At 45.7% G+C, this 17,417-nt stretch overlaps 2 protein-coding genes across 3 annotated transcripts in view; both read right to left on the bottom strand.

Annotated features, from left to right (window-relative positions):
- The window catches only part of LOC144822569 (interferon-inducible GTPase 5-like), a 249,435-nt gene that overhangs the window by 192,750 nt on the left and 39,268 nt on the right, over positions 1–17,417 (bottom strand). The window lies entirely within an intron of this gene.
- On the bottom strand, positions 1,652–11,832 carry LOC144822571 (interferon-inducible GTPase 5-like). The gene is made up of 2 exons (XM_078680266.1): positions 11,714–11,832; positions 1,652–2,925 (listed from the first exon to the last, which is right to left on the bottom strand). The coding sequence occupies exon 2, from the start codon at positions 2,873–2,875 to the stop codon at positions 1,652–1,654; it is 1,224 nt and encodes a 407-aa protein (XP_078536392.1). The 5' UTR covers positions 2,876–2,925; positions 11,714–11,832.

The raw sequence follows: 17,417 nt of genomic DNA, 5'->3' as shown, positions 1-17,417 counted from the left end.
AGCATTTCCTGTCATCTACCAGCGGGTCGGAGTTATTGACTTCCTTCCCTTTAGGAGAAGCACGGGAAGGCGACACCGCTGCCGCAGGTTGAGGCGATATAGGCTGCACGGGGGAAGACAAAAGATCTATAGTGGCTTGTGTGTGAGGCTCTTGACCCATAGCTCCAAGTGATTTATTTACAGCAATGTTAGATTTCTTGGAAGAGGACATGTCCCAAAGCTCAAAAAGCTGACATTGACCCTTCAGCGGGGGATTATTTACAGATTTATTCCTTATACGGGTTATATCCTTTTCAGCACCAGGAGTGCCTCCTACTTCCCTTCCTGAACGTAGTTTTTTTGACATCTTCTATTGGGGGATTCAACAGCAGTTTAATAAACAAAAGGAAACTTAAGACCAGAAGAGTTATGACTAAAAAAGATGCAACCGAGCTACTAAATTGCAAGTAAAACAATAAATAATGATTATAGACCTGGATGAACAGGAATGACTAGCCGATAGTAGAGTGAGAGGGGTCGACCGGTAAGCACCAGTAGATCGATCTTCCTCCGACTGACAAACGAATCAAAGTTAGCTGGATATGAAAAAATGTCACTGATAAGTAACCGAAAATAACCGGGCCCAGCCCAGCCTACCTCAGCCACTGAGGGCCACAGAGGGCCCGCCCTTTGCCCGGGCTTAGCCCGGCGTCGCCCGCGCGCGTCCCGCGATGCGCGTTCCTCCTCCTCAATTATCGCCAGGTGAGGGGGGCGTGTCAGGGCGGTGCTCCAGGGCCAAGAGGTTTGTGGTTCCTGAAGTCCTGTAGTTGTCACAGTCCGCCGACCAGGAGATGCGAGCTGTAATGATGCGGGCACTTAAATAGAACAAAGAGCACAGCTCAGTAGCGCTTCAGGCGCTCCAGGCGCTTCAGGCAAAAAGCGCTAAACAGCCCTTTCCACGAACAAGGGCTCTGCCAGAACAAACAGCAGAAGTTGAATAAAGAGCACAGCTCAGTAGCGCTTCAGGCGCTCCAGGCGCTTCAGGCAAAAAGCGCTAAACAGCCCTTTCCACGAACAAGGGCTCTGCCAGAACAAACAGCAGAACGCAGGACGCACAGCAGCAAGTTATTCAGCATTCCATGTCAGGGGCTACTTTATCCCAGTTTGAAAACTAAATGGGTACTATATCCTTTAGCTAGTCAGGTCAGAGCTGTCTGTTAAGTACCATGAGAACTTCGGGTGATATGTACGCTCAATAAATATCCCATGATTTGATATATAATGTGTGCTGAGTGAATAACAACCAAGAAGCACAATTAAAATGTTTGTTGCAGGAAGTGCAGTTTGTATATATGAGTGCCTTAAATAACGTATAAGTATAAACAGGCTATCAGTTCTCTAGTTCGAAACACTTGAAATTTCTCACAGCGATTCTAAATTGGTACTTAGTTGAAACATAGAACATCTGATCCATAAGTGAATAACTGTTCATTTAAGGTAATGCATCTTCTCTCCAGGGATTACGATAATACAGAATAGCAGTCATTTTTCCCTCAAAGGTTGGCAAAATAAGCAATAAGACACTTGTGGCTGTACATTGAAGCAGTTCCTAATAACATTACTACAGATTACAATGGAAATGTGCCCCGATTTCCTGCCACTCATTGCTTCCTTAAACTTCTGATCCAAACATTGACCTTTTCAGTACTCTCTGCGCATCTTCAGCGAGATCATTCAAAAATTTATTTAACATGTAGTACGTAGTTCCAAAGGAAATACCCCCTGCTGCCAATGAACCAAGTACAGGTATAAACCTCATCACTTCTTCGGCTGCTGTGGCAACAGCAAGCACTGAGTAGCGAGCAAGCAATTTGATCAGCAAATCATTTGTAATTTCTTTAGCAAGAGGTGACTTGATGACAGATTTCAGATCAGCCACAGGAATATCTACCTTCCTGGCAAGTTTCTCTAGGGACTCGTCATCGAGACCAAAGCTCCTGCAATATTTTAAGAGGCAGTTCTTCAATATTAAAAGGTCACATGCAATGGAGAGACCTGGGATGGGAACAGCAGCCACAGCACAAGACGCACTAGCTACCATCCATAGCTGCTTCTTCATCATTTCTTTTTTCTTCTCCAATATCTTTATGGAGATGGTTGGTAGGGAGAGGAGCAAGGCATGTCGTTTGTGGGTTGGGAGCTCCTTCTCCAAGGTTTCCTCTAAGAGATGAAAGTCAAATTGATCAAGCTTAAAGCTTGACACGAGGTAGACACGTGGGTTCTCCACACCAGCTTTCTTCAGACATTCAGTGCAGTTGTTCCTGATCTCCTTCATGATCTTCTCCTCATCATAAGTAGACTTTCGACGTGTCTTAGATGAATCCAAATCCTGATCAACCTTTGAACGCACAAAGTAGAACTTTTTCCCCATGTTATGGATTTCACGGGCAAGGTTAGCATGGTTAGATTTAAAACGCTCTGTGGCAATGATTATGAAGAAATCGTAGCGCTCAAAACAAACTTGCTTCAGATATTCAGATGATTGGAAGGTTTCAGTTCCAATTCCTGGCAAGTCCCACACAGTCACATTTGGGTACAAAGGATGCCGAAAGGGAGTTGGTTCCATTGTTGTCTCTACTACACCAGTCACAGCCGAAAATTCTTCCTCGTCCTCTAGGCCCCTTATAGCATTGACAAATGTTGACTTCCCAGAACCGGACTCTCCAGTGATGGCGATGTCAAGCCCTGAATTGTCTACTGAATCCAAGGAATTCATGAAATTTGCAGCTGCTTCAGGAAGGTCACCTTCCTCTATGGCATTCTGGAACCTTTCAAGTTCCTCTCCAGAAATTATGTCAAAAGCCTCATGTTCATCAGCCGGATTGCTATTTGCCATCTCTAGTTACCTTTTTCTTCTCAAGTGCTTGATCAGCTACCTCAGTCGTGCTGACAAATAGAACAAAAACATGTCTACTGTTAGCTGTGGCATTTGCTTTAGCTTATAGAGTAGAAAATAAATCATTTACCATGAAAATGTAAAAGAAAGTTTCTAGACTACAACACAAGGCCATTATAATCACTAAAGTATTAGGCAGCTGGAGAATTGCAGCATTTTCAGCATTTATTTAAAAGTTTATTTTATCGCTTCTAATGTGGGCGTAGTTACTTCTTTCAGATCCGATGGCTGCAATATTGGGTGGCAACTATTTTGGACGGGGGCCTCTGGAGTGATGCATAAGTTCCAAGATGTTGGTTTCAGGTCTTGTAAAAGCAGCCATCATTTCTGAGAGCTACTACTTTTTAGAGCACAAAAACATGACAGGTGGAATGTTTGAATTAATCTCATACAATAATTACTCGCATTCCAGTCTATCATTTTTGCGCCTGGCATTCCACTTCAGGCAGGACCCAGCCATATAGAAATCCACCTTGGTCCTGCTCCATTAGAAACATTTCAGCACAACGTGCCGAGCCAGGTCTCCCATGAATGGGAAAACAATCAATATTTTTTGGGGTCAAAATTTGTCTCGTCTGTGCCCATGTTGTGTCCTCTTTTGCCAGTTTTCGTTGCCCTCTCCAATTGCTGCTGCCCCTGCCACCTCCCGCCTCACAGATGCGCTTCTCGCCCCCCTTCCCCATTTAATGGCGGCCACTGCTCGGGTGTGCGATCAAGACCTCTGATTTCCTGGTCAGGGACTCTGCCTAAGGGTTCGAGACCTGTTCCACTTGTTTTTTGCCTGGTGAGCGTTTTTAATAATAACTGTGCCTATACAGGTTTTCTGCCTGTAGTGTTATTTTTTTGTCAACGTTTGCCTCTTCTGTGCCCTCCTCTTGTTGTGTTCCCCGTTTTCGTTGCCCTCTCCTGCTGCTGCTCCTTCCACGGGCCCCTCCCACCTTCCGACCACGACCTAGCCAGGGAACCTGGTTCTCTGACCACCCTCCACTACGACTCAGCTGCCGTCCTCGCACTCAACCATTGAAAGGAAGAACAATTGCCAGCTGTCCACGCCGAGCACCACTCACGGCCAGTTCTCTTGCCATCTCTGCCGTCAGACCTTCACCACCGTCTGCACCCACACGGCCACTGCCCACAATCCGAATGCCAACACCTCCGAAGCCCTAAGGTGCATCCTCCTCAACGTGCGCTCCCTACACAGACATGCCGTAGAGATCTGGGTACTCCTCGACACCCTCTCACCAGACGTCGCCTTCTTCACAGAACCTTAGACCAACTCAACCCCCGTCCCCGACATCGCCACCGCCATCTTGGACGGATACAAGATCCAGAGGAAGGACCACTCGAACCGCCCAGGAGGAGGACTTGCCATCGCACACAAGAGCCCCCTCCAATTCACGACCTCCAGCTCAAGCCACAGCCCGCCCACCACCTAATACCTCCATTTCCAGATCCAGACCAGCCCCAAAATGACCTTAAGAGGCACCCTCGCCTACAGACCTCCTGGACCTCGAACTAAGTTCACCACTTCCATCACCGACCTCATCGCTCCCCACGCCATTGCCTTCATGGACTACATACTCATCGGAGACCTCAACTTCCACCTCAACAACCTCAGCGACCCCAACTCCACCAGCCTCCTGGACAACCTCACCAGCCTCGGACTGAAACAACTCGTCATCGCCCCCACCCACAAGACAGGACACACCCTCAACCCCATCTTCGCAGGAGGTTACAACATCCGCTTTAGCCACACCACGCAACCCCCATGGACAGACCACTGCGTACACTTCCACGTCTACAAACCCATGGCACCCAAACCCTCACCCCACCCTCCATGAAGCAACTGGAGCAAATCACTGAAGAGCAGCTCAACTCCACCCTCATCTGTGATGCCCCCGCCAGCCCGACCGACGCCAACCTCGCAGCCAAAGAACTCCACAGATGGATCTCCAACTGCGCAGACAATCTCGCACCCCTCTGCAACCCCGACAGACAATGCCCCAGGATGGCCACATGGTTCACCGCTGAAATCCAAGAATCCAGATGCGCCTGGAGATGTCACGAGAAGAAATAGAGACACAGCAAATCCTCGGAAGACCGCACTTCCTACAAAAGCGCAATGACAGACTACCACCAACGCATCAAATCCACCAAAAGGACCTTCATCCAGAACAAGATCCTCGCCAACGCCAGCAACTCCAAGGAACTCTTCAGCATCATCCAGGAATTCATCAAGACCCCCAGCAAAACCGCACACATCACTCCCTCACAGGACCTCTCCAACAAGCTTGGATCCTACTTCCATCTGAAGATCAAGGGCCTCTACGACAATTTCAACGACCAGACACCTGACTCCGAAACCACCCCATCCTCCAGCAACGCTAGCCAGCCCACCTTCTCCTCACGGACCCCAGTTACCAACGAAGGCACCGCATCGACCATGAAAGGCATCCACTCAGGTGCCCCATCAGACATCTGCCTCCTGAACATCTTCCACAGAACATCGCTCCCGAACTACGACGCACCATCAACACCACCTTCGAAACCGGCACCTTTCCTGATGACTGGAAACGCGCAGAAGTCAGACCCCTACTCAAGAAGCCCTCAGCAGATCCCACGGACCTAAAAAACTACCGACCCATCTCCCTCCTCCCCTTCGCAGCCAAAGTCACAGAGAAAACCATCAACATTCAACTAACGGAATTCATTGAAGAGAACTCTATCTTCGACCCGTCCCAATCCGAATTTTACAGCAACCACAGCACTGAGACCACTCTACTCACCGCTACAGACGACATCCGCAACCTCCTCGACCAGGGACACACCGCAGCCCTGATCCTCCTTGACACCTCTGCAGCCTTCGTCACTGTCTCCCACCACACACGCACCACCAGACTCCATGAATCCGGCATACAGGGAACCGCCGTCGACTGGCTCTGCGCCTTCCTCGCTGGTAGAACACAAAAAAATCAGACTTCCACCCTTCCTCTCCGAACCCAGGGAAATCAACTGCGGAGTACCCCAAGATTCGTCGCTCAGCCCCACACTCTTCAACATCTACATGGCCCCCCTCGCCTCAATCGTCAGACAGCATGGCCTCAGCATAGTATCCTACGCCAACAACACCCAGCTCATCATGTCCCTCACCTAGGACCCCATCACCACCAGACTCAGGTTCCAGGAAGGAATGAAATTTGTCGCATCCTGGATGAGCAGCAGCTGCCTGAAGCTTATCTCAGAGAAGACAGACGTTCTTGTCCTCGGACACTCCCCCTCTGCATGGTGCAACTCCTGGTGGTCCACCATCCTCAGCAGCCCACCCACCCCCAAGGACCACACCCGAAACCTCAGCATCATACTCGACTCCTCCCTCTCCATGACTGACAGGTCAACGCCGTCGCCTCCACCTCCTTCAACACCCTCCGCATCCTCCGAAAGACCTTCAAATGGATATCCCCCAAATCAAGGAAGACCTTCACCAACGTACTCATAACCAGCAGATTGGACTACGGAAACATCCTCTACACCGGGATCAACAAGGCCCTGCTCTGCAAACTCCAGACAATACAGAACACCGCAGCCAGACTCGTCCTCGGCATCCCTCGACACAAACACATCACCCAGCACTTGCAAGACCTCCACTGGCTCTCCGTTGAGAAGAGAGTAACCTTCAAGATACCCACACCTACAAATGCCCCCACAACACCAGACCCCAATACCTCAACGACAGAATCTCCTTCCACGTACCCAAGAGGAACCTCCGATCCGCCGAACCCGCGCGCATCCGCAGAGCAAGAACGGGTGGAAGAACTTTCTCCTGCATTGCTACCGAGACCTGGAACCAACTGCCGATCAACATCAGACAAGCCTCCACCCTGTACATCTTCAAGAGGACCCTCAAGGCCTGGCTCTTCGACTGAGTAGCCTGCTTTAAAAACTCCTTGATTGATTGAATCAACCCCAGACCAGTTTCTTTTTGGGCCTAATCAGTAGGGTACACATAGTCCAATCTCACAGTGAACACATGAACTATGACTGAGGATATGGGACACACCTACAACATTGCACTGAGAAAAACAAAAAGTGATAGGGGGACATTTTCTGACAAGGTCTTCATAGGATGAAACAGGTTTGGGGTTACTTGTGGTCTTGTCTCACAGAAGGCAGAATGGAACTAATAAATAGACTAAGAGGAAAGTGGCTGTGGAGGGTTTGGACAACATGTGATAGGGTGCTAGAGCATCTGCGACTTTATATCCAGAGAATCAGACATAAATGAAAGACCCTAAAATACCCAGATAATGAATATGTGATGAGTTTGATCTCAGCCACACCATAATTAGATTTCAGCTCGTACTGACTGGTCTAGAATTGTGTTATAATAGCAGTAGTCTCTGACCAAATCTTCAAAAAAACAAGATTATACAGTTTGGTAAATGCAACAGAACTAGTACTTCTAGCCAAATAAATTTGATGAGTATAACTAACTGGGTCTTATTACAAATAAAAAGGTGCCCTAGAGACCCTTCGTAACACCTGAAAAGGATACAACGGAAACTATGACGGGCTTGTTAAAATTCAGTCATCAGTTGGGGCATTGGATTGGATTGGATTTGAGACTTGTTGAGCGCTCGATTACCCGAAGGTGTCTTGGCGCTAATGTCCAGCTGATGAAAAGAAAACCACGATTGCTTTGTTAATGTATGGTTTCTTCTATTTATTGAATAGCCATGTTTTTAGCTGTTTCCTAAATTCAAGTAGTGATTTGCAGTTTTTTAGTTGTAGCTGCAGGGAGTTCCAGATTCTCGTTGCCCCTAATATGAAACTCCTGCCTGCCCAACGAACCTGCCTGTGTCTGGGAGTACTCAGTAAAAGTGCCTGGGAGGATCTCAAGTTTCTGGCAGGGGTGTATTTTTTTAGTTGGGTTCTCAAATAGAGGGGATCTAATCCCTGTCCTGCTTTGAATGCTAGACACTGGGACTTGAACGCTATCCTCTTGTCCACAGAGAGCCAGTGGAGTTCCTTCAGCCGATGTGATACTGATTGATGGTTTGGTATATTGAAGATCAATCTTACGGCTGCGTTCTGCATCCTCTGGAGCTTAGTCAGCAGCTGGAATTGTATGCCGACATATAAGGCATTGCCATAATAGAGTTGTGAAAGGGCCAAAGCTGTGACGACTGTTTTCACGGAATCGGGTGGAATAAAACGCTGAATTGTTTTGAACATTTTGAGGATGCCCTAAAAGGTCGATGTGAGTTTGTTAATTTGGTGCTCAAAGGTTAATCCGTCATCAAAATTTACCCCTAAGTTCTTAGCTTTTTTTACTGGTTCAGGACAATCTCCCATTTCACTGGGCCACCATCTGGGGGACCAGAAAGAGGTCTTTGCGCCCAGAAGGAGGACTTCCGTTTTTTGCCCGTTCAGTTTTAAGCAGTTGTTTTGCATCCACCTATTGATGTTCGTTATGCAGGCATTAAAGCGGTCATCAGTTACATCGATATTATCTGAGACTGAGACTACTATTTGTGTGTCATCGGCGTATGAAATGGCCGAGAAACCTCTTTGTCTAAAATCTCTGCCAGTGGGGTCACATAGATGTTAAAAAGTGTGGGACTCAGGGAGGAGCCCCGAGGTACCCCCCATGGCAGGTCAAAAGATTTGGAGGTGGATCCTTCCAGTTCGACTACAAATGTCCTACTGCTCAGGTATGACTGCATAAGGCGGATAGAGGTGTCATGGAATCCTAGATTCTTTAGTCGGTCTGATAAGATTTCGTGGCTTATTGTATCGAAGGCGCCGATAGATCTAATAATATCAAGGCGGCCTTCTTTCCAGCATCCAGGGATTTTCTAAGTTCTTCTGTGACTGTAATTAGTGCAGTTCCAGTTCCATGTGCCTCTCTAAAGTCATACTGTGAGTGGTCAAGGAGATTGTTCTGTAGGATATACTTAGAGATTTGTTTGTTAAGTATTCTGTCCAGTACTTTAGAGAGGAAGGGCAATCTGGAGATCGGCCGTTAGTTACCGGGTTCTGTTGGGTCCAGATTTGGTTTTTTAATCAAAGGCCGTACTGATGCAGTCTTCCAAGATTTAGGGAAGAGTCCTGATTCTATTATCTCGGAGTACAGTAAACGGAGTTGTTCCAATATTAGATCTATAATAAGATGATATACTTTTGGGGGGGCATGGATCGGCAGGGGCTCCCGATTTGGTATTTTTAATTTTCTGCTTAATTTCTTCCATCGTCGGTGGGGAGAAGCTGAAATTCACACCGTGTGATGTATATGGTGTCTCTGACTTGTGTTGATGCGAGGGATTATTGGGAATATTTAAGAAAGTTTGAAAGACTGAATCGACTTTGTAGATGAAGAATTTTCCGAATATATTACAAATACCTGGATCTAGCGATTTGTTTGGGTTTCCGGGAAGGGTGGCTAAATGGTTTACTGTTTTAAATAGCTCTCTACTTGAGTTTCCTGCCTCGAGAATCTTATTAGTAAAATATTTACTTTTTTCCTGAAGAATCAGCCCTTTATACATAGCTAGAGTTTGTGCATATTCGGATTTCATGGATTCATCGTAGCATGATCTCCATTTCCTTTCTGCCCTTTTGCATGCTTTCTTTTGTTCTCTGAGTAGTTCTGAGTACCAAGGTTTCACGAGTCTCCTCCTTTTAGGTAGTAAGTCTCTTTTTTTTGGTAGAGCTATGTCGACTGCGTCCCTAATCCAGCTGTCTAATTTTGAAACCACAGCATTGGCGTCTGATTGCAAATCTGGTTTAGTATCTAAACGTCTTGTCTGTATGTCATCTGTATCTATCTTTGACCAGGCCTGATAGGTGTTAGTAGACTTGATGTTATTTTGTATAATTGCGTGTTCATGGTCCTGAAGGCTAAATAGTATAGCTTTGTGATCTGACCACGGAACGGGCAGTACCTCTAAGATGGCTATCCTTGGACTGGAGGTGAATAGTCCGTCCAATGTGTGGCCTGCTTTATGCATTTCTTGACCAATTAGCTGATTGAGAGAAAAGCTTGACATAATATCGATAAAGTCTTTGGTATTTTTGTCATCTATATTTTCTAAGTGTAAGTTGAAGTCTCCCAATATGGTATAATTGGGGACATTTATGCTCGCTTCGAGAAGAGGGCTTAATATATCCTGTAGTGATAATTTGGCTTTTAGAGGCCGGTATAAAAGTATACCTCTAAGGGTATCTTTACAGTTAAGTGTTATTTGAAAAGATAGTATCTCGCAATTCGGGGAGCTCTCGGTTGGGTTCCCCTCCACTCTAAGCCCTTCCCGGGAAATAATAGCTATTCCTCCTCCTTTCTTATGCTCTCGGTCTACTCTAGTTATTGTGTAGCCTGTAGGGAGTGCCAAGGATAGATCTAGATCAGAGTCTGAGGTGGCCCATGTTTCGGTTATAAATGCGAGATCTAAATTGTGGCTCTCAATAAACTCGCATGTCTCTGCGTTGTGTTTTACAAGAGAGCGAGCATTTATCAGCATTGCTTTAGTATTCTTGTTTTGTTTGCTGAGTAAGACCGTTTCTTGTATCCTGAGTTTATTCAACTCCAAGTTGGTGAGTTTTAAATTACATTTAATACAGTTCAGAGGCCCTTTTATAGGGTCGTGTTTAATACAGGACAGTGAGCGAGAGGTTGCCAAATTAAACAAGTCATCTCTTGAATAAGATAAAAGACTTGGATTTGATGGGGTTTGACCAGGGGGACTGGCGCTAGGCGCGGCACGAGCGTGGACGGGCGCAGACGGGCTTGCGTTTGGCACGCCATTGGCACGTAGGCGGCGCGCCCACTGCGCGCCCGGCACATCCCCTTTTTTTTAAAGCTTACCCACATGACTATGCCTGTCAGCTGACCCTCCTCTGTCCCCTGATTGGTGGTCCCGACCGTCGGACCCCGGTGGCACTGCTGCTTTTCCCTAATCTGTCCCTCAAGCAGAGATAGCGGTGCAGGTGAGCAAGTATTACTTTTTAAAACAATTTAACAAAGTGCACTGTAAATTTAAAACAAATAATCTCCCGGCACAAAATAATCTCCTGGCTGTGCCTCAGGAGCAATTCTAGACAGTACGCTTGAGCTTTCACGGCATTTTTAAAGCTTACCCACATGACTCTGCCTGTCAGCTGACCCTCCTCTGTCCCCTGATTGGTAGTCCCGACTGTCGGACCCCGGTGGCACTGCTGCTTCTCCCTAATCTGTCCCTCGAGCAGAGATAGCGGTGCAGGTGAGCAAGTATTACTTTTTAAAACAATTTAACAAAGTGCAATGTGCGTTTAAAACAAATAATCTCCCGGCTGTGCCATAGAAGCAACTGCAACACCTGTTATAGGCACACAAAGCAAATGTCCTGCCCTTTTTAGGTTTCAGCTAGACAGCACATGTGCTGTCTAGCTGAAACCTAAAAAGGGCAGGTCTCTTCGAGACATTTGTTTTCAATCAGTAGGCTTACTGCCTGCCCATAGCCTACCATCAGTAAGCTTCAGCGTTACTCTTGTTCGCTTTGTTGCCATTCGTTATGGTATGCGGGAGTCATGTCTTCTTCTTGTATTTGGCCCTCCCATTGAGCATGGACCAAGTACATGCCTCCTTCCACTGCTCCGGTTTTTTAAAACAATTTTTTTGTCTTCAATCACTCCAGAGGAATAATTGTGTTTTTAGGCCATCTCTCCTATCCGTGTTGCTGCTTTTCTCTTTCAACCCTCTGCCCACCACTCTTTCTTATCTACCCACCCTTCCCCACCACTGACCTCTATCGTGCTCCGCTTTTCCCCGCTTGCTGCCTTCTATTACACTTATCGCTGCTGCGTAATTTAAAATAGATCAGCTGAAGTGAACCAGCACTTCTCCGCCGCCGTGCGCAGCGCTGGCCCACAGCATGTTATATATTGGGAATGCAACTTTGAACAAGCACTAGGCATCTCACCGACTCCAGAACTCTCCCGGTATTTACCAGCTAAATTGCTCTCTGTACGAAGCTACACAAAATCAGTCGTTCTAGGTCACTGCTCTTTCAGTGACGTAATTTCTGGTAAAGAGTATACTACACCGCCACCTGGTGGCTGGAGGCACCTGTGAACATTACAAATACATTGAGCCTGAGGAAAATACTGGAAAATGCCCAGTAAAAAAAGGATCTTGCAGAGAAATGTAACAAGTACACCTCTCCATCCCCCAAACAAAACAAAAAATATTGACCCAAAAACGTTGAAGAAAAGTGAAAATGTAAAATCTGATAAACAGTCTGCTGGGTCAATGCAGAAGAGCAACCATTTAAGCAACAACTCAGTTTTTATCAACACACAGCAAAAGGACCTCTCTTCAGGTCTGTAGTGGTTTGTCATAAACCGTATCAATTATTTTCTTTAGAACTATAGTTCAATAAATAAGACAGTACTGTGCCATCTTTTCTAACAATATTTCAATGACCAAAGTAGTACTAATCTTTCTCTGCAGGACTGCAGTGCTTTGTACTGTACAGTACCATCTCCCCTCGGCTGGTCAATATATCTGCAGGGACTGCATTGTTATAAATAGACAGTACCAAAATGTACGTTTTGTTGCTACTGCAAGGGGTGTTCCTGGTTTGTTTGCAGGAGATGTGACAGGCTGAATTACGTTTTATTTACCTCAAAAATCCACTAGCGTACCCTGAAGTACAAGAAGCTCGATAGAGATTGAGCCGCAAGCCCTATTGGACCACTCCGCGGTTTGTATTGAGCTGCCTCTCCCGAGGGATGAAACCCAGGCTCAACCCTGGAGTCTACGGAAGACTCTCCTTGATATCAAAAGACACAAATGGGGAGTGGAGAGGTACTGCTTAGCACGAGCAGTGGAGGTGGGTACACCCTCCCAAAGTCAAGTTAACAAACATAGGGATCCACCTTCAGATATATATGTACGCCAAAACCTTCCCAGACTACAGTGGTGGAAAGTGCACACAAGTTGTTTAAATACCCCTCACACACCAAAAGGGCCCTTAGTGTCATGCTTCATCATAGTGGTCTTCCCGCCCCTCTATGGGACGGGACGTGCTACTGCCTTAGTGGGAGCACTGTTGTTGTGCGACAGCTATGTGTCGTGTAGGAGTGTGAGTGGAAGGGTCAGGAGTGAATGGGAACGTTAATTAAAAAATACCTGGCTCTTTGGTCAAAAAACTTTAATATACCTTAGAGCTGGTATTTTTAAAAAGTGGGGAAGGAGGTATATTTTCCTCAATGAGCTATGCCTCCTATGTCTGCCGACATGTTTCGATCCCCCCTTAGCTTCTTTAGGACCATAAGGATCCCTTCCTACACTCACTTGTTATCATGGTGCGTGATCTATTAATCCTAATCCTAATGGTGGTATGTGTCAAGTGTAAAAAATGTGGTGCAAGTGAATTTACTGCACTAAGTCATAAAGCCTCACTAGGTCATTGTAGCCGTTAACTTGACAGTTATGGGGATAGTTCCATAGCCGCGGGGAGGCCGCACAAGGCGGGGCAGTGTCCCAGGAGTAAGAGTAATTGCTTATACAGGCACCCCTCCCACCCGTTCAAGGCTCATGGTGCATTATCCCTATAACGAAAAGTAATTACATTTGGTGGCGATTTTAAAATGCAATTTGTAGTTTGTAGCTGATTATAAAAGGACTTGTCCGGGAGTTAACTTGAACTGTGTAGCAGAAACTGTTCAAAGTCTTTCATAATTAGGATGGGAGTGTATTTTGGGCAAACTTAGATTGCCACCACAAAGCCAGTGCACAAAGCACCACACTGGTAACAACAACATACAGTACATAACATGGGTAAGCACACACCAGTCCCTGGTTAGATTCACTCTCAAATAGGTTCTACGTGCAAGACAGGAGCGGAATGAGCGCAAAATGTACTGCTTCAATCACCAGGTCAAAGGACACTAACCATGGCAGTGAGCACTATTAATTAAGGAAATCGCGAGTGCCAATTATGCATCCTATCCAGTCCATGGATTCTTGAGGGTTGTGCTACATACCGGGATTGCGACGCACATGCAGAGCACGTCATGTTCCAGCATTGAATCATGGGCAATGTGGCAGGCGTATAGGACGCACCACAGTTATGCAAGGAACGTCTGGGATCACAGTAAAAGCAAGCTTCTCTGGTGTTTACACAAATGGTGATTACAGGGCAATAAAACAGTCAATGATGCTAACCCGTTGGGTTTTAAACATCATTATTAGTATTTTGCCGCCAGGATCCATGGGAACTGCAAGCGCGTTGTTGTCGGCAATGAAAACGCGCTGAAAGGTACAAAAAATAAGCGTGTTGTTGTCGAGCAATGAAAACACGCTGAAAGTTTTTTAAAAGCGTGTTGTTGTCGGGCAATGAAAACGCGCTGAAAGTAAAAAAAAAAAAACACAATGAATGCGTGTGAGAAAGAGGGGGAGCATGAGGTGAGCCCGGGAGTGGTGCTTGGGTGCGTGCGCAGTCTGCTCATTTTCAAGCACTGAACTCGTGCTTGTGGTGCGCCCCTGCTCATTCCCGCAAGGTGGATGCTGCCACAAGCATGAGTGTGTACTTCCAAAAAGAGCAGAGCGATGGCTAAAGGTCCTTCTATGCAGCGCATGTGCGCTGCGTAGGCGAGACCTACAAAGTAAGGGTTGTTGATGCAAGAACGTAAATACAAACATTTATAGTGGGCTGTATGTGTATAAGTGCATGCAGTATTATATATGGTCCTTCCAGATCTGCTACCACATGGAGTCGATGAACTGGGGCATTCTGCCTCACGAGGATGGCTACTCCTCAGATGTATGATGAGTATGTGGCCTTATATTTGTGTATGATCTATTTAGCGTCAGTTCGCTGTATAAGGTAAGTCTCTTGCAAAAGGCTTATATCTATGTCTTGTCGCTGTAGATATGCTAGTATAGATCTCGGTTTAAGGAAATGATTGAGACCTCTAACATTCCACGTCATTGGTTTAATGACTCTCATTGCTTTGTCGTTGCATATATTCCTTGAGTAGTGTAGTGTCTTTATATAGGTGGGTGTTGCATGCATGCGTCCAACGCACCAGGCCGTAGTTGCCAATAACAACCTCTCATAGCCCTAGAATGTGCCTTTTGTTTTCCTGACTTGCACTTCTCCTTTGCCACCTCAACTTGCCAGACAACCTTGCATACACCTTCCCCAACCCCACCAACTTCAATTTACATTTACGTTAAACAATGAGTAGCGGAGGCTAAACAGCCTCCAAATAGTGCACATTATGCATGCATTTTTCCATACACATCCTGAACATGGGACAACCATCTTCAACTGAACAAAAATTCCCTGTTTTACTTGAGTGGGTGCCGGGATTCAGGTTATATCCTAGTAGTTATGTATGACTGGTGGCGGCGTGAACTAATGCTTGCAGTCCGCATCATTGTACTTCTGTCCAATTTATAGTTCGTCCCAATGTGAAGTTGAATGTAGACCACTCAATTTGTATCTGCTGCATTTGTACCGCTGTAGAGCTGCTTCTAGGATCATGGTTGTCATAAGTGTCAACTATAACCCAAGTGGCGAGTCCCAGTGAGCATTTTGCAGTCATTATCATTTAGTGTGTCCATGTTGTTATGCAAGAGGTTTTGCTCTAGGCCAGTGGTTCCCAAACTTTTGACTCCAGAGGACCCTTATTGAGTCACCACTGGAAGCCGGGGACCCCCAAGCACTTTGTATGAGTTAAATTTCAAATATTAAAACAGTAATTCGAAGAAAAAGCACACGTGTGCACACAAAACAAATACTCAAAGTACTAAGGATTTTGGGGCCAGATGTACGACCATTTCATTTAGCGCCTCGCAATTGGCGACACATTGTGAGTGGCAAATTGCGAGTCGCTAAATGAAATGTACAACAGTGTGTTTAACACTGTTTGGGATTTCCAAGGGGGTCGCAAATTGCGAGGCTCATTAATATAAATGAGCCTCTCGCAATTTGTGAGCCCATTGGGAATGCCAGCCCTCCCAGGGATGGTGGCTTGCTGGGCTCAGCAGACCACCATGTCTAGGACTGCTTTTAAATAAAAGAGTTTTTGTTTTTTAATGCAGCCCGTTTTCCATGCATTTAAAAAAAAAAAGAAAATGAAACGTTTTCGTTTCATTTTTTAAGGGCAGGCAGTAGACCCTGGGACCACTGCCTGCCCTTAAAAAATACATTTGCATGCATTTGCAAAGGGGAATGGGTCCCTCCAGGGACCCTTCCCATTTGCGAATGAATTACCATCTACTTGAAGTAGGTGGTAATTGCGAGTGTTTTGCGACCGCAATTGCAGTCGCAAAACATTTGTACATGGTTTTGAGACTCCATATTTGGAAGGGAATGCCCCTTGCAAATAGCAAGATGCAAAACATATTTAGCGAGTCGCAAAAACATTGTGACTCACTAAATAGGCTATATACATGGCCAAATAGGTTTTTGCATGTGCAAACGGGTTCGCGAACCCGTTTGCGCATATAAAAATGGGTCGTACATCTGGCCCTTAGTATTTTATATTGAAGGAACAGCCCCTCTGTCACATGTATTTCATTTGTTTTATAGCATCTCTCATACCATTGTAGGATGTCAGAGCACTTTACATTACACACATATAGAGACGATGAATCATACATCTAAATCAGTGTATAGAAAATGTTACATAAGGTAACAAGTATTCACATGTCATTCATACTGGTAGGCATTTTAAAGAGTGCTTGGTCTGGAAAAGCACAAACTCAGGATTCAGAACATAACACAGTGGCTAGCACTGACTTTAACATTAAAAATTTATTTCCAACCAAATAAATCTTTTTAGCAGCATCAGGATAATGAATGACTGGGGAAAAACATAAGTTACTATTTGGTACCATGCAGTTTGCAAGCAGCTCTTTGATGACAGTTCATCGGTCCCTATGCTAGATTACGATTGTCACTTATGAAGTGCACATGAAACAAAAGAATCTCTGTGACAAAAGCAGTAACCTATGCACATAAAATACTGCTTTTTAAAATGCATGTTATATGTTCTTTGCAGTAGGCACATTAACCTTCTGTGCTACATTAGTTCTGCCACTGAACAAAACCCTCATCTCTCTCCAGCAGGTACATTAATCACTGGCATTATCTTGACACTTTTATTGTTGCTCGAAAGCTGCTAATTAGACAAGAAACTTTGCTGTGCTTTTAAAACTGCTGCCTTCGGACCCCCTGGGAATGTGTCACGGACCCCAGTTTGGGAAACAGTTTGGGAAACACTGCTCAAGGCGACAGCAAGCGTCCGCCAGAGAGAGCTTAAAACAAAATGTGTTTTTTTATTTTTTAGGAGCTGTAATATGATGAAGTATAGTAGGCTGTATTGTATCTGTCAGGAGATGAATCTGGTTCGGATGTGCGCCTGCCTAAGAACTAAGAACTACTGGGTCCAGGGATCCGTGCGGCTGTAGGCGGAGACTATATGTACTCACTAA

The sequence above is a fragment of the Lissotriton helveticus genome, chromosome 3_1 (assembly GCF_964261635.1).
Source record: "Lissotriton helveticus chromosome 3_1, aLisHel1.1, whole genome shotgun sequence".
NCBI classification, from domain to species: Eukaryota; Metazoa; Chordata; class Amphibia; order Caudata; family Salamandridae; genus Lissotriton; species Lissotriton helveticus.
Note: the sequence above shows the minus strand (reverse complement) of the source record. Positions and strands in the feature narration are given on the sequence as shown.